This window comes from Gekko japonicus, unplaced genomic scaffold (assembly GCF_001447785.1).
Source record: "Gekko japonicus isolate JY-2015 unplaced genomic scaffold, Gekko_japonicus_V1.1 scaffold631, whole genome shotgun sequence".
NCBI lineage: Eukaryota > Metazoa > Chordata > Lepidosauria > Squamata > Gekkonidae > Gekko > Gekko japonicus.
This window is the reverse complement of record NW_015168670.1, coordinates 738,355-758,662: the sequence shown is the minus strand read 5'-3', so window position 1 is coordinate 758,662 and position 20,308 is coordinate 738,355. Positions and strand designations below refer to the sequence as shown.

At 41.6% G+C, this 20,308-nt stretch overlaps 1 protein-coding gene across 1 annotated transcript; it reads left to right on the top strand.

Moving 5' to 3' along the window:
- Positions 1-2,088: 2,088 nt before the first annotated feature.
- Positions 2,089-20,246, top strand: RAD51 (RAD51 recombinase). Its single transcript, XM_015415338.1, has 10 exons — positions 2,089-2,118; positions 4,456-4,567; positions 5,354-5,491; positions 5,905-6,022; positions 6,911-7,002; positions 9,507-9,601; positions 16,930-17,043; positions 18,862-18,991; positions 19,154-19,275; positions 19,452-20,246. The coding sequence occupies exons 2-10, from the start codon at positions 4,481-4,483 to the stop codon at positions 19,573-19,575; spliced, it is 1,020 nt and encodes a 339-aa protein (XP_015270824.1). The 5' UTR covers positions 2,089-2,118; positions 4,456-4,480; the 3' UTR covers positions 19,576-20,246.
- The last annotated feature ends 62 nt before the right edge of the window (positions 20,247-20,308 follow it).

Below are 20,308 nucleotides of genomic sequence, written 5' to 3'. Positions count from 1 at the left end.
CTTTCATGAAGGTCTATGTGGTCTGAGGAAGGAATCTTTACTGAGCTGGTATACTTGAAGGAAATAGGATTTATTTAAAGAAAGCATAAATACGAAGGTAAACAATGTAAACAGTACTGGGAATGATTTGAACAAATGCTTGGTGTCTCTCACAAGCTTCTCCTTTTCTGACAGGGAGGTTTCAAGCAACTTTGTAACACTTTTCACTGTACTTTTTCCTAGACTCTCAGCTTTTAATTGTAACTCCTATAACACAGAACTAAATGTCACTCTTTTCACACACAGAATCAAATCCTTCCCACACAGGGATGTCTCCTTCCACTCAGAGACAGAACTTAACTCCACTTCTGCTTCTCTCACAGAAATCAGAACTCCAACTGCTTAACTGAACATCATCTGTCTGCCTAACTGTCTAAACTCTAACAGTCACTCCTGATAGACATTCAAATCATCCACACAGCATCCATTCCAAAACCCCTCCCCCTTTCTGTCACTCACCAATCACACCACTTGCCTGTTTCAACCACACTAGACTTTCACACAGCAAGGTAAACCAAACTTTTAAAGACACACACACACAAATAAACATGAAATCGTTACAACAACATTTGAGTCCAGTGGCATCTTTAAGATCAAGAAAATTTTATTCAAGGTATACGCTTTCTTCAGAAGTGTGCTTGCATATGAAAGCTTTTAAAGGTGCTGCTGGACTCAGACGTTTTGAAGTTTAAATGTTATGGCTGTAATTAGTCAGCAGAGGGCTCCCCTACAATATTTCATAACTGTTTAGGCTAGTGGAACAAAGGTGATAGAATACATGTGGGAAATGTGTGTGTTGGAAATATATAGTTCTAGTTTTGCATTATTTTTCATTATACTCCTTATAAAGGTTTCATTCCAAAAGCAAATACATACTTAACTTGATTTAGAGACGTAGGCTAAGCACTGACGCCCAGCACATTGTCAAGTTAAAGTGATCCCAATTTTGTGGCTTTGCTGTCTGGATGCTGCTATATGGAAACTGATTCTGTGCTTGTGTAATTGTTATACACAGCCCTAAACATTTGACTACTCTTGCCCCAAAATAGCAATTGCTCCTATATCTTCTGCAACACAAATCCTGATTTTTACATAGCTAGGGATGGTTGTCTCAGGTTTTGTGTCTAAAGTGTAAACTGGATCTTGACCACAAGGAGCCTCTCTGGCTTTGGCAATGTAAATTTAATGTTTGACTTGACATTTACCCATCTTCAGGGCAGAAAAAGTAATACCTGGCCATGTGCCTTTTGTATGATGCTATAAGGCCAACAGTGGTTTGACTTTAGCTTTCAAAAGCAGTGCTCTGATTCAATTATTTCAGACTACACCAGAATTCTTTCAGAAGTACAATACCTACAGACTCAATTCAAGCAAAGCATTGATGTGGCACATAACATTACCTCCTAAAGTGGTAGGGAGCTGCAAGCATATGAAAGGAAGCAGTCTGTCTAAACTGCCTTTATGTCCCAGCTTTTAAGGGATACGGTAAGATGCTCAACTTTTTTTTTCTTACAGTACAGTGGGTCACGAAGCTTATTGCCTGTTGTAGACGTGCCGTGGCGATTCCACTGCACCATTGAATAAAGAAATGGGGCCACCCATCGGTTTGTGCGCACAGGAAAAATCGCTAGGCAGGGTTACTAACACACGCAGCCCCTCCCGCTCATTGGCAGCCGGCTTCTTTCGTATGACCGCTGCACTACGCTTCGCCCGTGTCGTTCTCTTGAGTATCCATTTATAGGGAGGGGTGTTCACATAGCTAGATAATTTTCCCGGAACACTATTAGTTTGAATTGCTGGAAGCCAGGCTTCTTCAGCAGAGACGCGATCTCAGCCACCGCGAGGGGCCGGGACCGTCACTAGCGACGAGAAAACCGCCGCATTACGCAGACCCTCAGGCCGGAAATAACACAAAACACTGTCCCATGACGGCCCGCATGCGCAAGAGGGCCTTCTTCAACCACTCAGCGAGCGAACGAGGCGTTGCTGGGTTCATACGTAAGAGTCACGTGAGGCAGTGGCGGGCTCTTCTAAAACCGGAGGCGGACGGGCCCGTCGTTGTCGGGGGAGACTCCCGAGGTGAGTTGGTGTCTGTCGCCGCCTCCCCTTCTTTCACCGTGGCAGAAAGGGCGCCGGGGAGGTGGGCTTGTGTCGTTGGGCTACCTGACAAGGTGAGGTGGGGAATGAGAGGTTTCTTGGGTCGGCGTAACTTTCAGCCGTGAATAAACTGAACGGCGCTTCAAAGAACATAAATGCCTGCTGGGTCAAGCCCGTGGTCCAGCATCCTGTTTTACACAGACACCCGATCAGTTGTTCTGGAAGATGAAACTAACAGAGCGTAGAGGCTGAGGCCTTCCCCTGCTGCCGCCTCCCAGCACTGGTATCCAGAGGTTTCATGCCTCTGGAAACGGAAACCCTTCAGTCACTGTGGCTGGTCGTAATTGATGGCTCTTTCTTCCATGAGTCTCCCTAATCCTCATTTTAAAGCTATCTATCCTTGTGGCCATCACTGTGTCTTCTGGTAGTGAATTCCACAGTTTAATTACTTATTGAGTAAAGAAGTATTTCTTTTTTTCCCTTTTCTGAACCTATTCCCCAACAATTTGATTGGGTGCCCCTGAGTTCTAGTATTATGGGAGGAGAAAAAGCTCCCTTTATCCACTTTTTCCACCTCGTCCATAATTTTATAAAACTCTGTCATGTCTCCCATTAGCTGTCTTCTTTTTAAACTGAAAAGGTCCAGCCTCTCCATCCTTTTCTCATATGGAGGGTGCTTCAACTCCCTAACCATCCCAGCTGCCCTCTTCTGTGCTTTTCCCAGCTCTGCAATGTCCTTTTTGAAATAGAGACCAGAACTGCAGACAATATTCCAAATGAGGCTGCACCATAGATCTATATTATCTATCTATATTAGTCATTTTACTTTTAGTCCCTTTCCTAATAATCCCTAATATAGAGTTTGCCTTTTTCATTGTTACTGCACACTGGGTTGGCAGTTTAATTCAGATTTTCACAACAAACCCCAAGATTTATTTCAGTTTTAGTGTCAGCCAGCTCAAACCCCATCAGCATATATTTAAAATTAGGATTTTTAAATTCCAGTATGCATCGCCTTGCACTTATTCACATTGAACTTTCATTTACCACATTGCCCCCCCCCCAATCACCCAGTTTAGATGCCTCTCCAGTAGCTCTCCACAATACGCCTTGATCTTCAACATCCTGAGTAATTTGGTATCATCTGCAAACTTGGCTACTACACTAAGTCACAATTCCAAATTACTTATGGACAGATTAAATAGTACAGGTCCCAATACCAATCCTTTGGGACCTCACTGTTCCCTTTCTTCCATTGCACGGACTGTCTGTTTATTCCTATTCTTTGTTTACTGCTATTTAACCAACTTTTAATATATGAGAGAACCAGTCCTCTCATCTCATGATTGCTAAAGGTTACTCTGGGATCTCTGATGAAGTACCTTGTCGAAAGCCTTTTGAAAGTCCAAGTATATAATGCCTACTGGATTGCCCATATCCACATGCTGGTTAACCTGCTCATAGAACTCCAAGAGGTTGCTTAGGCAGGACTTCCCTCTGCAGAAACCAGAGTGATTTTTCCCTCAGCAGACTTTGTTTCTTGATGATCTTAATAATCTTTTAAATAGCAATTTCTACTAATTTACCTAGAACAGATGTTAGGCTAACTGTCCTGTAATTTCCTGGATCCCCTTTGGACCCCTTTTTAAAATTAGGGTGACATTTGCTGTTTGCCAATCATCCAGCACAGAGGCTGATTTTAGCAACAATTTACATATACTTATTAGTAGGTTAACAGCGGGGGGGTGTGTGTTAGAGAGGCTAAAGGAGTGTCAGTCTACTGCTCCTCTCTTGAATCTAATCATGATGTAACACTTGATAAAATGTAGTTTCCCAATAAAATAGTTGATTGACAGAGACTTCTATAAAGACTTTTTCTGGTATGTGCTGCCCTGAGCATTTGTACCTTTTACAGTCCATTGGCTTCAACAGCCTTAGAAGGGTGTGACTCTGCTTAGGGATACAAAATTAAAGTCGAGTATCAACTTAAAAACAAGCAACATTTTCCAGGTTACAAGCTTTTGTAAGTCAAAGCTCACTTCATCAGACACAAATGAGAACAGATCCATCAGCCCTTATATCTGGGACAGAAGGTGGGAGGGGTGTTAGAAAGGGATGGCACTGCATGAGTCTGAGGTGTGGTCCAGGATGTGAAGTTCATGTAGTCTCTTCTGTGAACCCACTAGGTAGCTGTAGGGCACCCCTTCAATATGGGATGACATTTGCCTACCTTACAGGATTTATGGGTTACAGCAAACTAATGTATGTGCAGCACTTTAAACACTAAATAAGTGTTATTTACACTTCTTACTTTTGTAGGAATATTGACGGAATACTTTGTGCCATGGCCATGCAAATGCAGTGTGATGAAAGTGCAGATTTGTCAACAGATGAGGGAAGCTTTGGTCCTCAACCCATTTCACGGCTGGAGGTATATCATCAGTGACTCCTTTGAGAGCTAGAAATGTTCAGGGCTGCTTCATGTATTAATATTTCTGTGTGTAACATGTTCCTAATCTATGTGCATGTGAAGAAAGATGCACCATCATGATCATGTTATAAAATATATACTGGGGGCTTATTTATTTAAATATTTATATTCTGCCTTTCCTTGGGGTTCAAGGTAAAACCACAGCTTAGGACTGTTTCAGGAAAAAATTATGCCATACTCATTTTCAGGCAGTGATTGAATTTTTATGTGAAATAAGTTTCCTTATTCTAAAAGTTTTAACATTGCCATGATGGTGGGTATGGTTCTGAGATGAAGGGCATTTTCATTTCTGTTCCTATTCTTACCAGTCTGTGAAGGAATAAAGGTGCAGACATGTGAGTTAATCTTAAATGCAGTTCTTTCTGCTTAATGTTTAAATTATTAAACATTGAAACAGTGTTTAAGAGTTGCTGGTTTATCATTAAGTAATAAGGAGTATTTATTTCAAATAACTATCAGTCTAATTCTTGAGGGAGGGCTAAATTGTATATCATAATGTATTATGCTGTTGAGCAGGCATGGTAGGAGAAAAACTTACTTTGCCTCATTGTTTGTAATATTCGTAATATTAGAATAAATAACTGAAATATATAAATAGAAGTATATTTTTCAGCTGCTTTTTTTTGGTTGAGTGGGATAGTAGCACTTCATATTTGTCAGATAATTGAAGTGTCTCACTTTTGTTGCAAATGCTTCATACCCAATAACCATGTTTCTTTTGCATAGCAATGCGGTATAAATGCAAATGATGTGAAGAAATTAGAAGAAGCTGGATTTCACACTGTTGAAGCTGTTGCTTATGCACCAAAGAAAGAATTGCTCAATATTAAAGGCATTAGTGAAGCTAAAGCTGACAAAATCTTGGTAATTATACTTTAAAGCTCTTAAAATATTAAGAAGGCTGCTTCCTGCAAACTGTGCTCCATGAACTTTTTCAAGTAAGATTATACTTGAAAATATTTAGAAATGGAAGGACCTTTTAACCTTTTCCTTGAAGTATTATAGCAATTCAAGGGATAGGAAAACACAGCAAAGAGGTGGAATAGTATATTCCTGTTGGGAGTGCTGCAGAGTATAATGGTGCACTTCTAATGATTCACTGATCAGCTCTGAAGTCAAAGACAAAAGATTCCATTGACTTTGCATCTAGATGCTACGTTGCACCTTGTTTAAATAAACAATTGCCTTTGTTGCTCCATGCAGATACTCTTGAGGAAACAGGGTTTTTTTCCTACTGCTGTTGTTTCACGGCTGTTTATTCTCTTTATCCCTTTCAGGCAGAAGCAGCAAAATTGGTTCCAATGGGCTTCACCACAGCAACAGAGTTTCATCAGCGGAGGTCAGAGATCATTCAGATCACCACTGGGTCCAAAGAACTTGATAAGCTTCTTCAAGGTGCAGATCATTATTTACAATTCTGGCTTTCTGTAACGTTATGTCCACCAAGTGTTTGCATTTATAATGGTGTGTAGATGCATATATGCAAAACTTGTATCACAGACAGATTCAAAGTGCTAATATTAGGCAGGAATCTGTTTTGAGACCACAAAATCTTTAAAGGGTAAGTTCTGTAGATGAGAGGAAGATCCTGGGTCTTTTGAAAAGGTGGTTGCCTAATTGGTTCATGAAAATACCTGCTTGTGTTATATTTCATAACGGGGGACCTATTCAAAAATATCTGTTGAGTAAAAGAGCACACAAAAGGTGTTGCATAGAGATCCATATTTAGATATTGAATATTACTAAATATTTGTAATGTATAGTTTTGGATTGCTATCTTGACTGACTTTGGGCTCTTGCAGCCCACCACTTGCAAAGCAGATCTTGGCTTATCCTTGTTGAATTTGCAGTGCTGCTTGCCATAATAGTAAATTTTCTTCCAGTACCTAATAGGACATTGTCTTCTGGTGGAAAGGATTTTTATGAGGTTTGTGAAGGAAGCCATTTTAAGGCCTTTGCTAAAGAAACGAGTTTTGGCAAAAGAAAATCTTGCCAGTTGCAGGCCCTGAGCTTTGTAGAAAGTATAAATATATAAACAAATATTTTAGTAACAGTAAATACGATCAAAAAGATCTGTTGCACGGTGTTACTGGTTATGTATTTTGTGCTTGGAACTTGTTGAGTTGCTTTTTCAGATGTAATCACACAGCAAAAAGCCATTGTGGAGAAATAAGAAACCCATATGACTTTGAGATTCCCATGAACTGAAATTCACGCACTTGTGACATATATCTGTTGTAGATATTTGTGAACTGAGTTTGAAAATCATTATTTCTTATTAAGGAGGAATAGAAACCGGGTCTATAACAGAGATGTTTGGAGAATTCCGCACAGGAAAAACTCAGTTGTGTCACACACTGGCAGTAACCTGCCAGGTAAGTAAATGAAACTCCTGTTGAAATAAAATATTATACAGAAAACACTCCTGCTCAGTGGGGCATAAGTCCCATCATGCAAGAGAACTATAGTTGTGTAGACCTGTTGACACTGAGGACTTGGTACAGGTTCACAACAGACTTGAGTCTGGAAATCCTGTTTACTGCTGAACAGGGCTGCAAAGACAAGAAAGTGCAATTTGCAGCGAAGAATTAGCGGATAAGCATCTTTTCCCATATCTGCCACTTTTATCTCTAATCCACTTCCTCCAGCCACTGTCACCATAATGAGGCAAATGTCTCAAGAACCTTGGCTGGTGGAGTAGCAGGTAGTGGGGGGGGGAGGCTGCACTGGAACATTGACTGTGGGGAAATAGTTTAGCATACATCCCCCTCCCGCTGCTTCTCCAGTACAAAAGTATACCTTCCCTTGCTTCTTTACAGCTGCTGGTTAATGACCCAGGCTGTAGAGGAGGGCTCTCTAGCAGATCATAAGTCATGGTGAAATCAAAGTTTCTGACTAATGGCAACCCTATGAGTTAGTACCTCCAAAACGTCCTGCTGTTAGCAGCCCTACTCAGCTCTTGCAAGCTGAGAGAGCTGTGGCCTCCTTGACTGAGTCAATCCATCTCCTGTTGGGTCTTTCTCTTTTCCTGCTGCCTTCAACTTTTCCTAGCATAATCGTCTTTTCCACTGAGTCCTGTCTTCTCATAACGTGACCAAAGTATAATAGCCACAGTTTGGTCATTTTAGCTTCTAGAGAGATTACGGGCTTGATTTGATCTAGAACCCACTTATTTGTCTTGGGGCAGTCCACATTATCTGTAAAACTCTCCTCCAACACCACATGTCGAATGAATCAACTTTCTTCCTGTCAGCTTTCTTCATTATCCAGCTTTCACACCCATATTTATTGTAAATTATAGTAATTTTCAATATTTATGCTGCTGAAATTAGCACAGAGAATGAGATGTGAGAATTATGACGAAGTGATCATAGGCCTGTGTTGTGGGTGGGAGTGCAGGGGGATTTCCACAGGCTGCCACCACTCTAGTATGGGTTTAACCATGGAGGGCTCAGAACACCCTCCCTATTTCATCTTCAGGCTAAGTTGGCCTTCTGAATGGCCCAATGAGACATGAGGACCCAGCAGCGTAACAAAAATATGGTTTATTAAACAGATTTGGTAATCACAGGGATGAATTAAATTAGATTAGCTAAAATACAAGGCAACGAACGGGAGCAGACAACAAAGCAACCAAGATCCCTAATGTGTCTACCTTTTTACTTCCCATTACACCAGGATGACTAGGTTCAAGGCCCCACTCATCCCTCTCTGGGTGAGGGATCACTCTGCCTGCAGCAGCTTCTCTACTGCTCTGCCTCCAAGAGTGAATGCCCTCCCTCCTGCTGCAAGGCCTTTTATGCTTTTTGCCCGGCACTACCTCTTCACCGGTGATGGGCTTCGGTTTTCCCTCTATTTCTCCCTTGCCCAGTCACAAGACAAAGAGGGTGCCTGGGAACTGTAGGCCCACAGCCTAGTCTAGCTGAGGCTTTCTGGGGCCTGCAGGCCTCAGTCAGCCTAGGTGCAGGATCATGACAGCCTGGCACTTAAATTTGGTGGCCCCCTTGGAAACCTATTGTGCCCCCCCCCCCCAAGAAATATGCCATGGCTCCTTGGGGTGGCCCACGTTGAGAACCACTGGCTTAGATTGTATTTTGGCACTATGAATGTTTTGGTGGGTTTTTCCAGCTTTATTCTAATTTTCGATATCAGCAAATCATGATGTGTACCACAATCCATTCATGGTCTTGTTTTAGCAAAGACGAGCTTCTCCAGCTTCTGCTTCTGATTACGGAATCTGTTTGGTTTCTGTATTGGCCATCTTGTGATGTCCACATATATACAGTCATCTGATCAGTTGCCTGAAACAGGTGCTTGCAATGAACAACTAGTTGGCTTCGCAGAATTCTATGAGTCGCTCTCCTGATTTATTTTGTGCTCCTAGCCCAAATCTCCCAACAGTATTTAATTCTACTTTGTTCTCCACCTTTGCACTCCAGTCGCCTATGATTAACAGCACATCTTGTTTAGGTGTGTGATCGGTTTCTTCCTAGAGACTTGCATAAAACTTTTCAGTTTCTTCCTCTTCAGCATCTATAGTTGGGGCATAAGCCTGAATGATGGTTATATATAGGCTTTCCATGAAGTCTGATTGATGTTATTCAGTCAGCCTTTGCATTATAGCTGCTGGCTGCCTGCGCTGCATCTCACCTCGCTATTAGAGCAACTCCATTTCTTCTTTGTTTGTCATTTCCAGAGTAAAACATTTTAGGATATTTTCAGTCAGAAAATTACGATTTAGTCCACTTTAGTTCACTCACTTCCAGGGTTACAATGTTTAAACATTCCATTTCTTGTCTTATGATTTTGAGATTACCATTTTATCTTTTCAGAGATCAAAGCACTTTTGTGACAATCTTGTCTTTTCTCCATTTCTTAGCTTCCCATTGATCGAGGTGGTGGTGAAGGGAAAGCCATGTACATTGACACAGAGGGCACCTTCCGTCCAGAACGCTTGCTTGCTGTGGCTGAAAGGTCTGTGATTGTACCCTGTGCTGCTCCATAAAGCTGTGTCACAATAGTGCCATCTACTGATGACAAAACAAATGTATGATAAGCCTTGTTTAAGTAGCTTGCATGTTACTGAAAATGTTTTACTGTTCGTTTTAGTCATCTTAAAAGTAAGAATAGTACAGAAGTGTACCAGTATGTGTATTTGTCTAACACTGCTAGTATATACATAACTTGCATTGTGCAAGTGTGGAAAATGTGTTCCTCTGGTGTTCCTCTGGAAAATCCCCTCTGCTGCAAAGACAAGTTTAGGAGGCAATGCAATTCCCACTGGGATAGACTTTCTCTATGCAGTAGTGCAGGCCTGTATTATGAGCTAAACAATGTCAACGTTTCTGGGGGTATATGTGCAAAACTTTCCGTTTCAGGCTATTCTAATAAACAGGTCAAATCAGCCCAAAATGTGTCAAATACAGCTTTCTGAATAGTGTAGAACAGAGGTGTCAAACGTGCAGCCCGTGGGCTGCATCAGGTCCGAGCAGGGCTGCAATCCGACCCAAGAGCAGCTGATTTTGTGCTGCTTTCTGTATCTACCATTGCAGCTCCTTCTAGCCATTCTCTCCTAGTTCCTGCTTCATAGGAGAGAAAGAAAGGCTTCCGTCGATTGGCTGAGGGCTCTTCCCCCCCTCCCCCTCTGGGTGGGGGGAGCCGGAGAGAGGAGAGAAAATGGCATTTCATGGGACTTCTAAGAAGACCAGCGTTTTATTTCAGGTAGAAGCACACTTTTTCTTTGGAGGGAGGGAGCCAGAGGGAGCACCCCAGAAAGAGAGAGAGAGAGTCCTTCGTTTAAGACCCAAAAACGTTTTTATCCCTGGTATTAGAGAGGAAGTCCCTCCCATGGAACTTGGAGAGATTCCCCCTTTCCATTTCTAACAGATGGGGGTGGGGGAGAAACCTAATAGTACAGTTTACATTCCTTATTAGTGAAAGGGAGCAAGGGTACAGCAGCATAAGAACATAAGAGACGCCAATGTTGCATCAGGCCAAAGGCCCATCCAGTCCAACACTCTGTCACACAGTGGCCAAAAATACCAGGTGCCATCAGGAGGTCCACCAGTGGGGCCAGGACATTAGAAGCCCTCCCACTGTTGACCCCCCCCCCCAAGCACCAAGAAGACAGAGCATCACTTGCCCCAGAGCCCCTAGCTATACCTTGTGGCTAATAGCCACTGATGGACCTCTGCTCCATATGCTTATCTAATTCCCTTTTGAAGCCGTCCATGCTTGTAGCACCCACCACTTCCTGTGGCAGTGAATTCCATGTGTTAATCACTCTTTGGGTGAAGAAGTACTTCCTTTTATCCGTTCTAACCCGACCGCTCAGCAATTTCATGGAGTGCCCACGGGTTCTTGTATTGTGAGAAAGGGAGAAAAGTACCTCTTTCTTTACCTGCTCTTTCCCATGCATAATCTTATAAACCTCGATCATGTCACCCCTCAGTCGTCTTTTCTCCAAGCTAAAGAGCCCTAAGCGCTTTAACCTTTCCTCATAGGGAAAGTGTTCCAACCCTTTTATCATTCGAGTTGCCCTTTTCTGCACTTTTTCCAAAGCTATAATATCCTTTTTAAGGTGTGGTGCCCAGAACTGCACACAGTATTCCAAATGAGGTCTCACCATTGATTTATATAGGGGCATTATTATATTGGCTGATCTGTTTTCAATACCCTTCCTAATAATCCCCAGCATAGCATTGGCCTTCTTTATTGCAGTCACACACTGTCTCGACATTTTCAGTGAGTTATCTACTACAACTCCAAGATCTCTCTCTTGATCTGTCTCTGCCAGTTCAGACCCCATCAATGTGTATTTATATTTAGGATTTTTGGCTCCAATGTGCATCACCTTGCACTTGGCCACATTGAACCCCATTTGCCATGTTGACGCCCACTTGCCCATCTTTGACAGATCCCTTTGGAGTGCCTCACAATCCTCACTGGTTTTCACCACCTTGAACAACTTTGTATCATCCGCAAATTTAGCCACTTCACTGCTTACTCCCATCTCCAAATCATTAATGAACAAGTTAAAAAGCAGTGGACCAAGTACTGATCCCTGCGGTACCCCACTGCTTACCATCCTCCACTGAGAAAATTGCCCATTTATACTCACTCTCTGTTTTCTATTAATTAGCCAGTTTTTGATCCATAAAAGGACTTGTCCTTTTATCCCATGATTTTTGAGCTTACTTAGGAGCCTTTGATGAGGAACTTTATCAAAAGCTTTCTGGAAGTCAAGGTAAATAATATCTATTGGATCCCCCTTGTCCACATGTTTGTTCACCCCCTCAAAGAACACTAATAGGTTAGTGAGACAAGATCTTCCCTTACAGAACCCATGTTGAGTCTGCCTCAATAGGTTTTGTTCATCTATGTGCCTACTAATTCTTTCCTTAATAATGGTTTCCACCAATTTACCCGGTATCGACGTCAGACTGACTGGCCTGTAATTTCCCGGATCTCCTCTGGAACCCTTTTTAAAGATGGGAGTGACATTAGCTACCTTCCAGTCCTCAGGAATGGAGGCAGATTTTAAGGAATGATTACATATTTTTGTAAGGAGATCCACAAGTTCACATTTGAGTTCTTTCAGAACTCTTGGATGAATGCCATCTGGGCCTGGTGATTTATTTGATTTTAAGTTGTGTCTCAGTTTTAGGACCTCCTCTCTTGTCACCTCAATCTGACTCAGGTCTTTCAACACCCCTTCTGAAATCAGCGGTTCTGGAGTGGGCAAGCACTTCTCATCTTCCACAGTGAAGACAGAGGCAAAAAATGCATTTAGCTTCTCAGCCATTTCCCTATCATCCTTCAGTACTCCTTTTACCCCTTGGTCATCCAAGGGCCCCACTGCCTCCCTGGCTGGTTTCCTGCTTCTAATGTATTTGAAGAAAGTTTTATCGTTGGTCTTTACGTTTTTCTTGTTTCTTGTTTCTTTTTTCTTTTTTTTCTTTCTTTCTTTTTTTTTTTGGATCCCCCTAAGGGGAATTTTTTATTGATTTTTTTACATACTACAACCGAAAATATAGGAAGGGGAACTACATCTAAGGAGAAAGAAAAATGACCCACTAATAACTAAAAACCCAAGAGTAGGAGATCAATACATCAGCTTAACTCAATGTTACTTTTAAAAAGCTATTAAAACAATGAACATAGTCGGCTATGCTAAGTTAATTGTCTTTTAACTGCTTAAAGAAACCCCCCGAGCATCCCAAAATCATTTCAGAGTTTTCAGGCACAAATCAGAGTCCTTCAGCCACTATTTATTCTTCTCTTTTCTCATCCTCAATTTATATGAACGTTTGGGGGCAGCCGCCCCCTTTTCAGAGGGTGAGTCCTCGTCCGAAGACCCCGAGCCTAACTCGTCATCAGATTTGCTTTCTTCTTCTTCCTTCTCGTCCTCAGCTGGTTCCCCGAGCTGCGTTCGCAGAAAATCACGTGCCTTAAGAACAGAGTCAATCTTTTCTTTTTTGTCGTGAAGTTTGAAAATGTCGCCTTCTGGGATTAACCATCTGTAACTGATGCCATTTGTTTGTAGAAATAGGATTCGTTCTTTATCATTCTTTCTCTTCTGTCTTATGTCAAATGGGATGTCTTTTAAAATCCTGATATTGTTGTCCCCAATTTTCAAGGGAGTTCCCGAAGTTGCTTTCAGAATAGAGTCTCTCACTTGTCTCTTCGAAAATCTGACTACTATTTTCCCAGTCAGATTATTTTTCTTGATGTATGAGGAATAGGATCTATAGACCACATCCATCTCGCTGTAGAGGTATTCCGCTGTCAAATCTGTCATTGGGGCTATTGCTTCACTCAGCCGTTGCTTCAGATTCTCTCCTTTAATTTCCGGGACCCCTTGAAACTGTAGGACCAAATTGGCTTTCTCCATTTGCAACCGCAAAAGTTGTGACTCTTCCTTGGCTTGCTTCATTTCCAGCTTTTGCACCTTTTTCTTAACTTCTTTAGTATTGGCATCCACTTCCTTCACCTTCTCCCCCATTTGCTCCGTTGCTTTTAAGGATTGAGTGAGTCATAGCTGCTGTGAAGCCAAACTTTGGCCAATTATTGACAGTTGTTGCTTGATATTGGTCATCTCATCCCGCAGACTGCTGTGAAGCCAAACTTTGGCCAATTATTGACAGTTGTTGCTTGATATTGGTCATCTCATCCAGCAGAGGGCGCAAGGTATCTGCCAACATTTTTGAAAGCTCAGTGGTCTCTTCCATTCGAGGACTACCCACTTGTTTCGCTTTCAAAAGTTTTTCTTTCTCCGGTTTCTTCCCCGCTATCTTTTTGGATTTGTTTACTTATCAAAAAAGTTGCTAAAGTCTCTGATATTCGCCCAAACACTTGTCTGCGCTCTGGTAAGTCTCTGAAAACAGTTTCAAACGCTTATTTTTCCACTCCCCCCTCTTTATTCCGTGTTTTCGTTTATACCCCACTCGCTTCCCATTGCTCTTTAAGGGGGGCAGCTTTCTTTTTAAATCTTCATGCTCACTTCAACCCGACTCACAGTTCGTTGTTGGCCAACCGGCCTCACTCGGCATCGTTTTATTTCGCCCAATTTCCAACGCTTGTACCGGTCAGCAGCACTTGTACCATACGGTCACTCAGCGGCAGGACCTTTGGGGCGGAGGAGCGCCTCGATTCTCCGGCATCACGCCATTGAAGAGGTCACCCCTCAAAAGCCCCCTGGCTAGGAGCCTTTTACCAAGGCTCCGGGGGGGTCGCGACCTGTCGCACCCCCTCCTACATGCTGGTGTGCAGTTTGCATCCCCAGGACATCCAGGAGATGCGTCTGCCTGCGTGTCACCATAGACCAGAAGTCAGTCTTTACGTTTTTCGCTATATGCTCCTCATATTCCCTTTTTACCTGCCTGACCTTAATGACTTTGTGACAGGGAATGAGCTTTCATGAATCACTGCTCACTTCTTCAGATGCAACTGGAATGTGAGTCCATCTGTCCTTATATCTTGGAGAGTGAAGTGATTTCAGACGCTAAAAGAGAATAGCAGGCGTTGGTAATGAGAGAAGCAACCTAGGTCTCAATTTAATCCAGGAGTTTAAGTTCTCTTGAGATTCATGATCAGTTGCAATTCAGCAATCTCTCTTTCTAATCTCCCTTTGAAATTCCTTTGTAAGAGAACTGCTACTCTTAGGTCAGCAACTGAATGCCCTGAAAGATTAAAATGTCCCCCCACTAGTTTTTGAATGTTGTGGTTTCTAGCAGTGGTAGAAAGAGTAAGAGTCCAGTAGCACCTTTAAAGAGTAACAAAATTGTTGTAGGGTATGTGCTTTTGCGAGTCACTGCTCACTTCTTCAGACTTATTTCCATTTATTCTTTGCATCTTCCTGGACTGAATCCTCCTGTTCCAAGTTGAGATCTAGGTTTCCTGTCTCAGTACCAGTGCTGATATCTCCATGCCTCTGTATATCACACCAATGCTGATATCTCCACCCCTCTGCATATCACACCTAATCCAATCATGCCTGCTATTGCCATTCGGCATCTGAAATTATCTACAGTACCTTGTGTTATATTTTATGGCACACATGGCCCGGCCCGACAAAGTGACATTTATGTCAGATCTGGCCCTTGTAACAAATGAGTTCGACAGCTCTGGTGTAGAAGTATCGTTATTTTGAGAGACACTTTGTTTTCCATGTTTTTAAAGGACAAGTATGTAAGGAATTAGGTAAGTTTGACTTTGACCCTTTTCAAACTGCCTTTGTATTCCATTTTAGTAACTGGTTGCTAATGGAGTTCAGACAGACCCATTTTAGTAACTGGCTGCAAGTGGAATTCATTTACCTGTTCATATAAACCCACTTGTGTCGGGTTAGCAAATGTGGTTAAGCTGCTTTTGAGAGAAACTGCTTTTTTCCATTTTCAACCCCTTCGTTGCACTGCTGAATTGCTGTGGTGTGCTGTTTAAAAATGTCCATAGAGCTTCCTACAATACCGCTTCCCCCCGCCCTTTTTCACTGTGCAGTCTTCCTTGGACTTTCTTTTTAACATTCTAAGGTGAGTGCTATAGCACATTGAGATACATTCACTCCAGTCAGTGCATCTCAATGGTGCTGCTATAGCAGTTTAGTGCTATAGTGCTCACCTTAGAATGTTTTAAAAAGTCAGAGGAAGATTGTGCAGCGAAAAAGGGCAGGGGGCGGGAGAAGTGGCACTGTTTGAAATTACCATAGCACTTCAGAGATGGCTCCTTAACAGAAGGAAATTTGCTCTATGAAACCCACATCCCTGTATCACTTTACTCAAAATCGGGCCAACAACTGATAACATCCAGTTTAGAACGGTAATGTGAAATGGACCCTTCTGTGCACCAGACTTTGCTTTCTAGGGCACATGGCACTATTCTAGCAATTTTGATATGCTCCTTTTAATTCCAAAACTACTATGTATTTACTGATTGATTTAAAATATTAGCTGCTTTTCTACATTATAAGAGCTCAAACTGGCATACAATGTAAATAATAGAAAACACAATAAAATACAAAAAAACCCAACAAAATCAATAATTTAAAACTGCCAGTAGAAACTGATTGAGTGCCATCATGAATAAAACCTTCTTCTGCTGCCTCCTAAAGGTCGAGTGAAAGGACAAGGCACACCTCCCTGGGGAGCTTATTCCAAACTCCTTTTGAGGGTAGCCCCATGTAGAGTTCATTGCAATATTCCAGTCTAGATGTAACTGAGGCATGAATCATTGTGTGACGATAAAAAACCAGAACTAAATGCTCTGCTTGCTGCTGTTTATAACTAAAGAAATGTCAGATTTTTTTCCAGTACCATACTCTGATGTTTTTTAAAAAGTGGTGAACTACTAATGGGTTGAGATAACATACTGGTGACTTAATTTATTGGGATTATTTATTTAGAGTTTCTTCTGAGATCCTATTAAGTCATTTAAAAGTGGGCAAGGTTCAGAAAACTAGTGTAGCCACCATATAGATCCTTTGTGAATATCTTTCACTAAGAGTATACTAAAGGATGAAACAGGATTATATATTACTGCCTAAAATGCAATCTCAGTTCTTCCTTTCTTTTTTGAAAAACCAAGATAAACTAAAATGAGAGAGACTTGTGTGGATTTTTGGCAACACAAAGACCAACCTACAACATTGTTGAATGCAGAGGGAGCAGCACACCAAAAAATTGCTAGAGGGGAGGGAGGGAGGGATGAGGCTTACAATATGAAATAGTCTGGAACAGGCAGGGTATCAAACCTGACCAGATGGCCCTCAAAGACAGTCTTGCCTTTTGTTTGATTTGTCTCCCTAGGTATGGCTTATCCGGCAGTGATGTGCTCGATAATGTGGCTTATGCTCGAGGTTTTAACACGGACCACCAGACACAGCTCCTATACCAAGCATCTGCTATGATGACAGAATCAAGGTACCAAATGTAGCATGTTCAGAGAGGGCTGCATCCTTTAACTTAAGAGTGCCACTATCCTGTAGCTTAAATAACTCCACAATTGCAACATTTTATACACATTCTCTGAAGATGGCAGGACAATGGCCTAATGAGAATCTCTGACTTTTTTCAGCCATTTTGATAAAAGATTGCCTTTGAAATATGCCTCATCCTTGCTGCAACCAGTTTTCCCAGTTTGCAATAGTGCTCTGTTACCATAAAAGAAATTCTCAGAATTTCTAAACATTTCAATTAAGTGCACTTCGGTAAGAAAAAGATGGCAGCAAGACTTGATGCCTCTCTTCAAAGAGATGTGTGTGAAATATGTGGTGAACAAATAAAAGACAATGGGTTGGATCCAGCCAGATTTTTCAGTCAGTCTCACCAAACCCCCTCACTGCAGCCCCCATCCCACAAAGCTTTTGATCACGCAGGTCCCATGATCTTTAGCGGAGCTTTTTTGGAGGTCAAAGAGGAGAGGACCCTGCCTTCCTTTTTCATCAACTAAAAAGCCAACTGGATCCCACAAATCTTTTTTGTAGTGTAAAAAGTAAATGGGATTGAAAGCCACCTACACGTACGTAAGGTCTTGTCGTAACAGATTACTGGACATATAAAGGACATTTTAGTTGAGCCTTTGTGCTTTCCATGCTCTGATCCAGCCGTAGGATGATCTCTACATTTGAAAGAGAACTCAGGCATAACTGGCCACCATACCAGAAGCATACTTCCTCTTACCACCCAGGTAATGTCCCGTGTGAGCCAAGTGCTTCATGGTAACCCGATTCACCCTAGAGAATGCAAATAAAACACTGAACAATTATATGTGTATGTGGAGGGGCATCCATTCCACTGTGCAAAGTCCACTTCCAGCCCAAGAATAAACGAACCAGGCCTAAACTAATCAATTTCATATTCAGGTTTTATTTGGAATAATAGCCACCATTCTACCCTACATTATACCCAGGTAGACAGAAATATGTAGGTTACACATTGGAATTGCTTGATATTGTATGCACCCTTTTCTTGTACAATGCAGGAGTCTTTCCAATCTCACAAAGAATATTGTATTCAAACAGTCTAGCATTAAGTAAAATGGGCCTACTGACAAGCAACAATTTGTAGAATAAGAAGCAAATGAATGATTTTAGAAAATATCTTGGGGGGAATAGAACATACATTTACAGATAAGAAAATAAACACCAGAATAACATGCTAATTTAGCCAGAATTCTGAAAATAGCAATAATGTCTCGGTTAGACCAAGATAGTAATTGTGTAGAAGGTCACCTGTCAGTTTGCCAGTAGACAACATTCTTTTCAAGAGCAAAATATATGCTTTACTCATACAGCATCTAACAAGCTGAGTTTGGAACATACATTCCCACAACCTTTTCCGCAGCTGTATTTTTTTTAACATGAGGAAGAACACAGTTTTCAAGGACTGATACTGTATACCACCTGGAGTTTTGAATCAATCACAATCTTACTACTTTAAATTTTTGATGAGGAGGGATGATAGGCAGTGTGCGTTACTTTAACAATGAGCATCTGATAGTAGAATTGAATGGACATAGAAACGAGATAGTACAATAAAGAAATGAGCGTTTCACTGGCTGAAAACTTGGTAGGTTTCTACCTGGTATAGCTTTGGGTATAGACCACCTAAATCTACTTTAGAACATACTCTGTTACCCTTCTTGTCTGTCTCTGACAATGATTAGGGTGTTCTGTTTGAGGCCAAGAGCTAAAATGAATACATATGAATATATGTATGTTTGCGCGCCATGTTTCCCAGGTATGCTTTGCTGATCGTGGACAGCGCCACAGCTCTTTACCGGACAGATTATTCTGGCCGAGGTGAATTGTCAGCCAGACAGATGCATTTGGCCAGATTTCTGCGCATGCTTCTTCGGCTCGCAGATGAGGTAAACTACTCTGACTGCATTTTATTATTTTATTTGGTTCCATTTGCAGTATTCTCCAGGTAGTCATAGGGATGAATGTGATTATGTTCTCTAAGACCACCTGGGGCACTTTCTATTTCTAGCAAAGAAGCTGCAGTTAATTTTATGCCTCTCTTGTGACAGTTTGGTGTGGCAGTAGTGATTACAAACCAAGTGGTAGCCCAGGTAGATGGTGCAGCAATGTTTGCTGCAGATCCCAAGAAGCCTATTGGAGGGAACATCATTGCACATGCTTCAACCACCAGGTAAGACAGAAGAATACTTTTCTTAGGTTCTGGGAGGTTTTCTGATAGATTGGGGGTGGGGAGGAGAAGGTAGTTAATGTGCAGATAATAGATATAGCGCAAGATGATTTTTTTTGTTTGTTCTTGACCTGTAGATGGCCCTAGCTCTAATACGTGCTTTAATTCATTTCTTTTAGACTGTACCTGAGGAAAGGTCGGGGTGAAACAAGGATATGTAAAATCTATGATTCACCTTGTCTTCCCGAAGCAGAAGCTATGTTTGCTATTAATGCTGATGGAGTGGGAGATGCTAAAGACTGAGTAACCCAGTGTGTTCGTCTCATAAGAATGCACTAATCAAAGGCAGCTGTGCTTCTGCTGATGATTCTTTTTCTTCTGCTGATGATTCTCCTGCTCAAGCTTTGCTCAGACTGAACATCAGATCCTCCTTTTTGGAGTTGCTATATTTAGCTTCAAAATAATTTTAAAAAACCCTTGGACCTCTTGTCCTGTTGAGACACACCTCTTGACATTTTGCTGAATTGAATCCTTTCATTCTTAATGCTGTAGTGTGGCAAGAGCGCTAAGAAATGCCCTGTTTGTCAAGTGTATGCAGGACTGATGGCTACATGAAGAATAAAATCATGAACTTTTGCCTGACTTTAGTCAAATGGCTACAACTATGGAACAAGTGTCGAAGACTGGCATGTTAAGGATTGGTAAAACTTGGGGGAAAGATTCTTTGTGGCCATTGAGAATGTGCTGTGTCTTAACTATTATTTTGTTTGTTTTAAATCTATTTAGCATTGACAGAATCTGAGCAAAGAAAAGAAGCTTTGACAATAATATATTCTGAAATTCAAGGAGCTTCTAGTTCACATTAGAGACCTTTTTTTGAAACTGTGAGCAGAAGAGTTTTTGAACTGCATCTTCAAAACTAAAATTATCAGATGACACTTTATTTTTGTAAATATATCTTCTAAATTGATTCAGTCTTTGCCTTACCCCCCAAAAGTTAGGCATTGGGTTACCCTTGTGATAAAAACTGTAGATG

Bases quoted from the DNA above. Each gene is read 5' to 3' on its own strand.
- RAD51 (XM_015415338.1), top strand. From the start codon at position 4,481: ATGGCCATGCAAATGCAGTGTGATGAAAGTGCAGATTTGTCAACAGAT. The intron at 4,568-5,353 runs GTATATCATCAG...TCTTTTGCATAG, and splicing joins AACCCATTTCACGGCTGGAG to CAATGCGGTATAAATGCAAA. The intron at 6,023-6,910 runs GTGCAGATCATT...TTTCTTATTAAG, and splicing joins ACTTGATAAGCTTCTTCAAG to GAGGAATAGAAACCGGGTCT.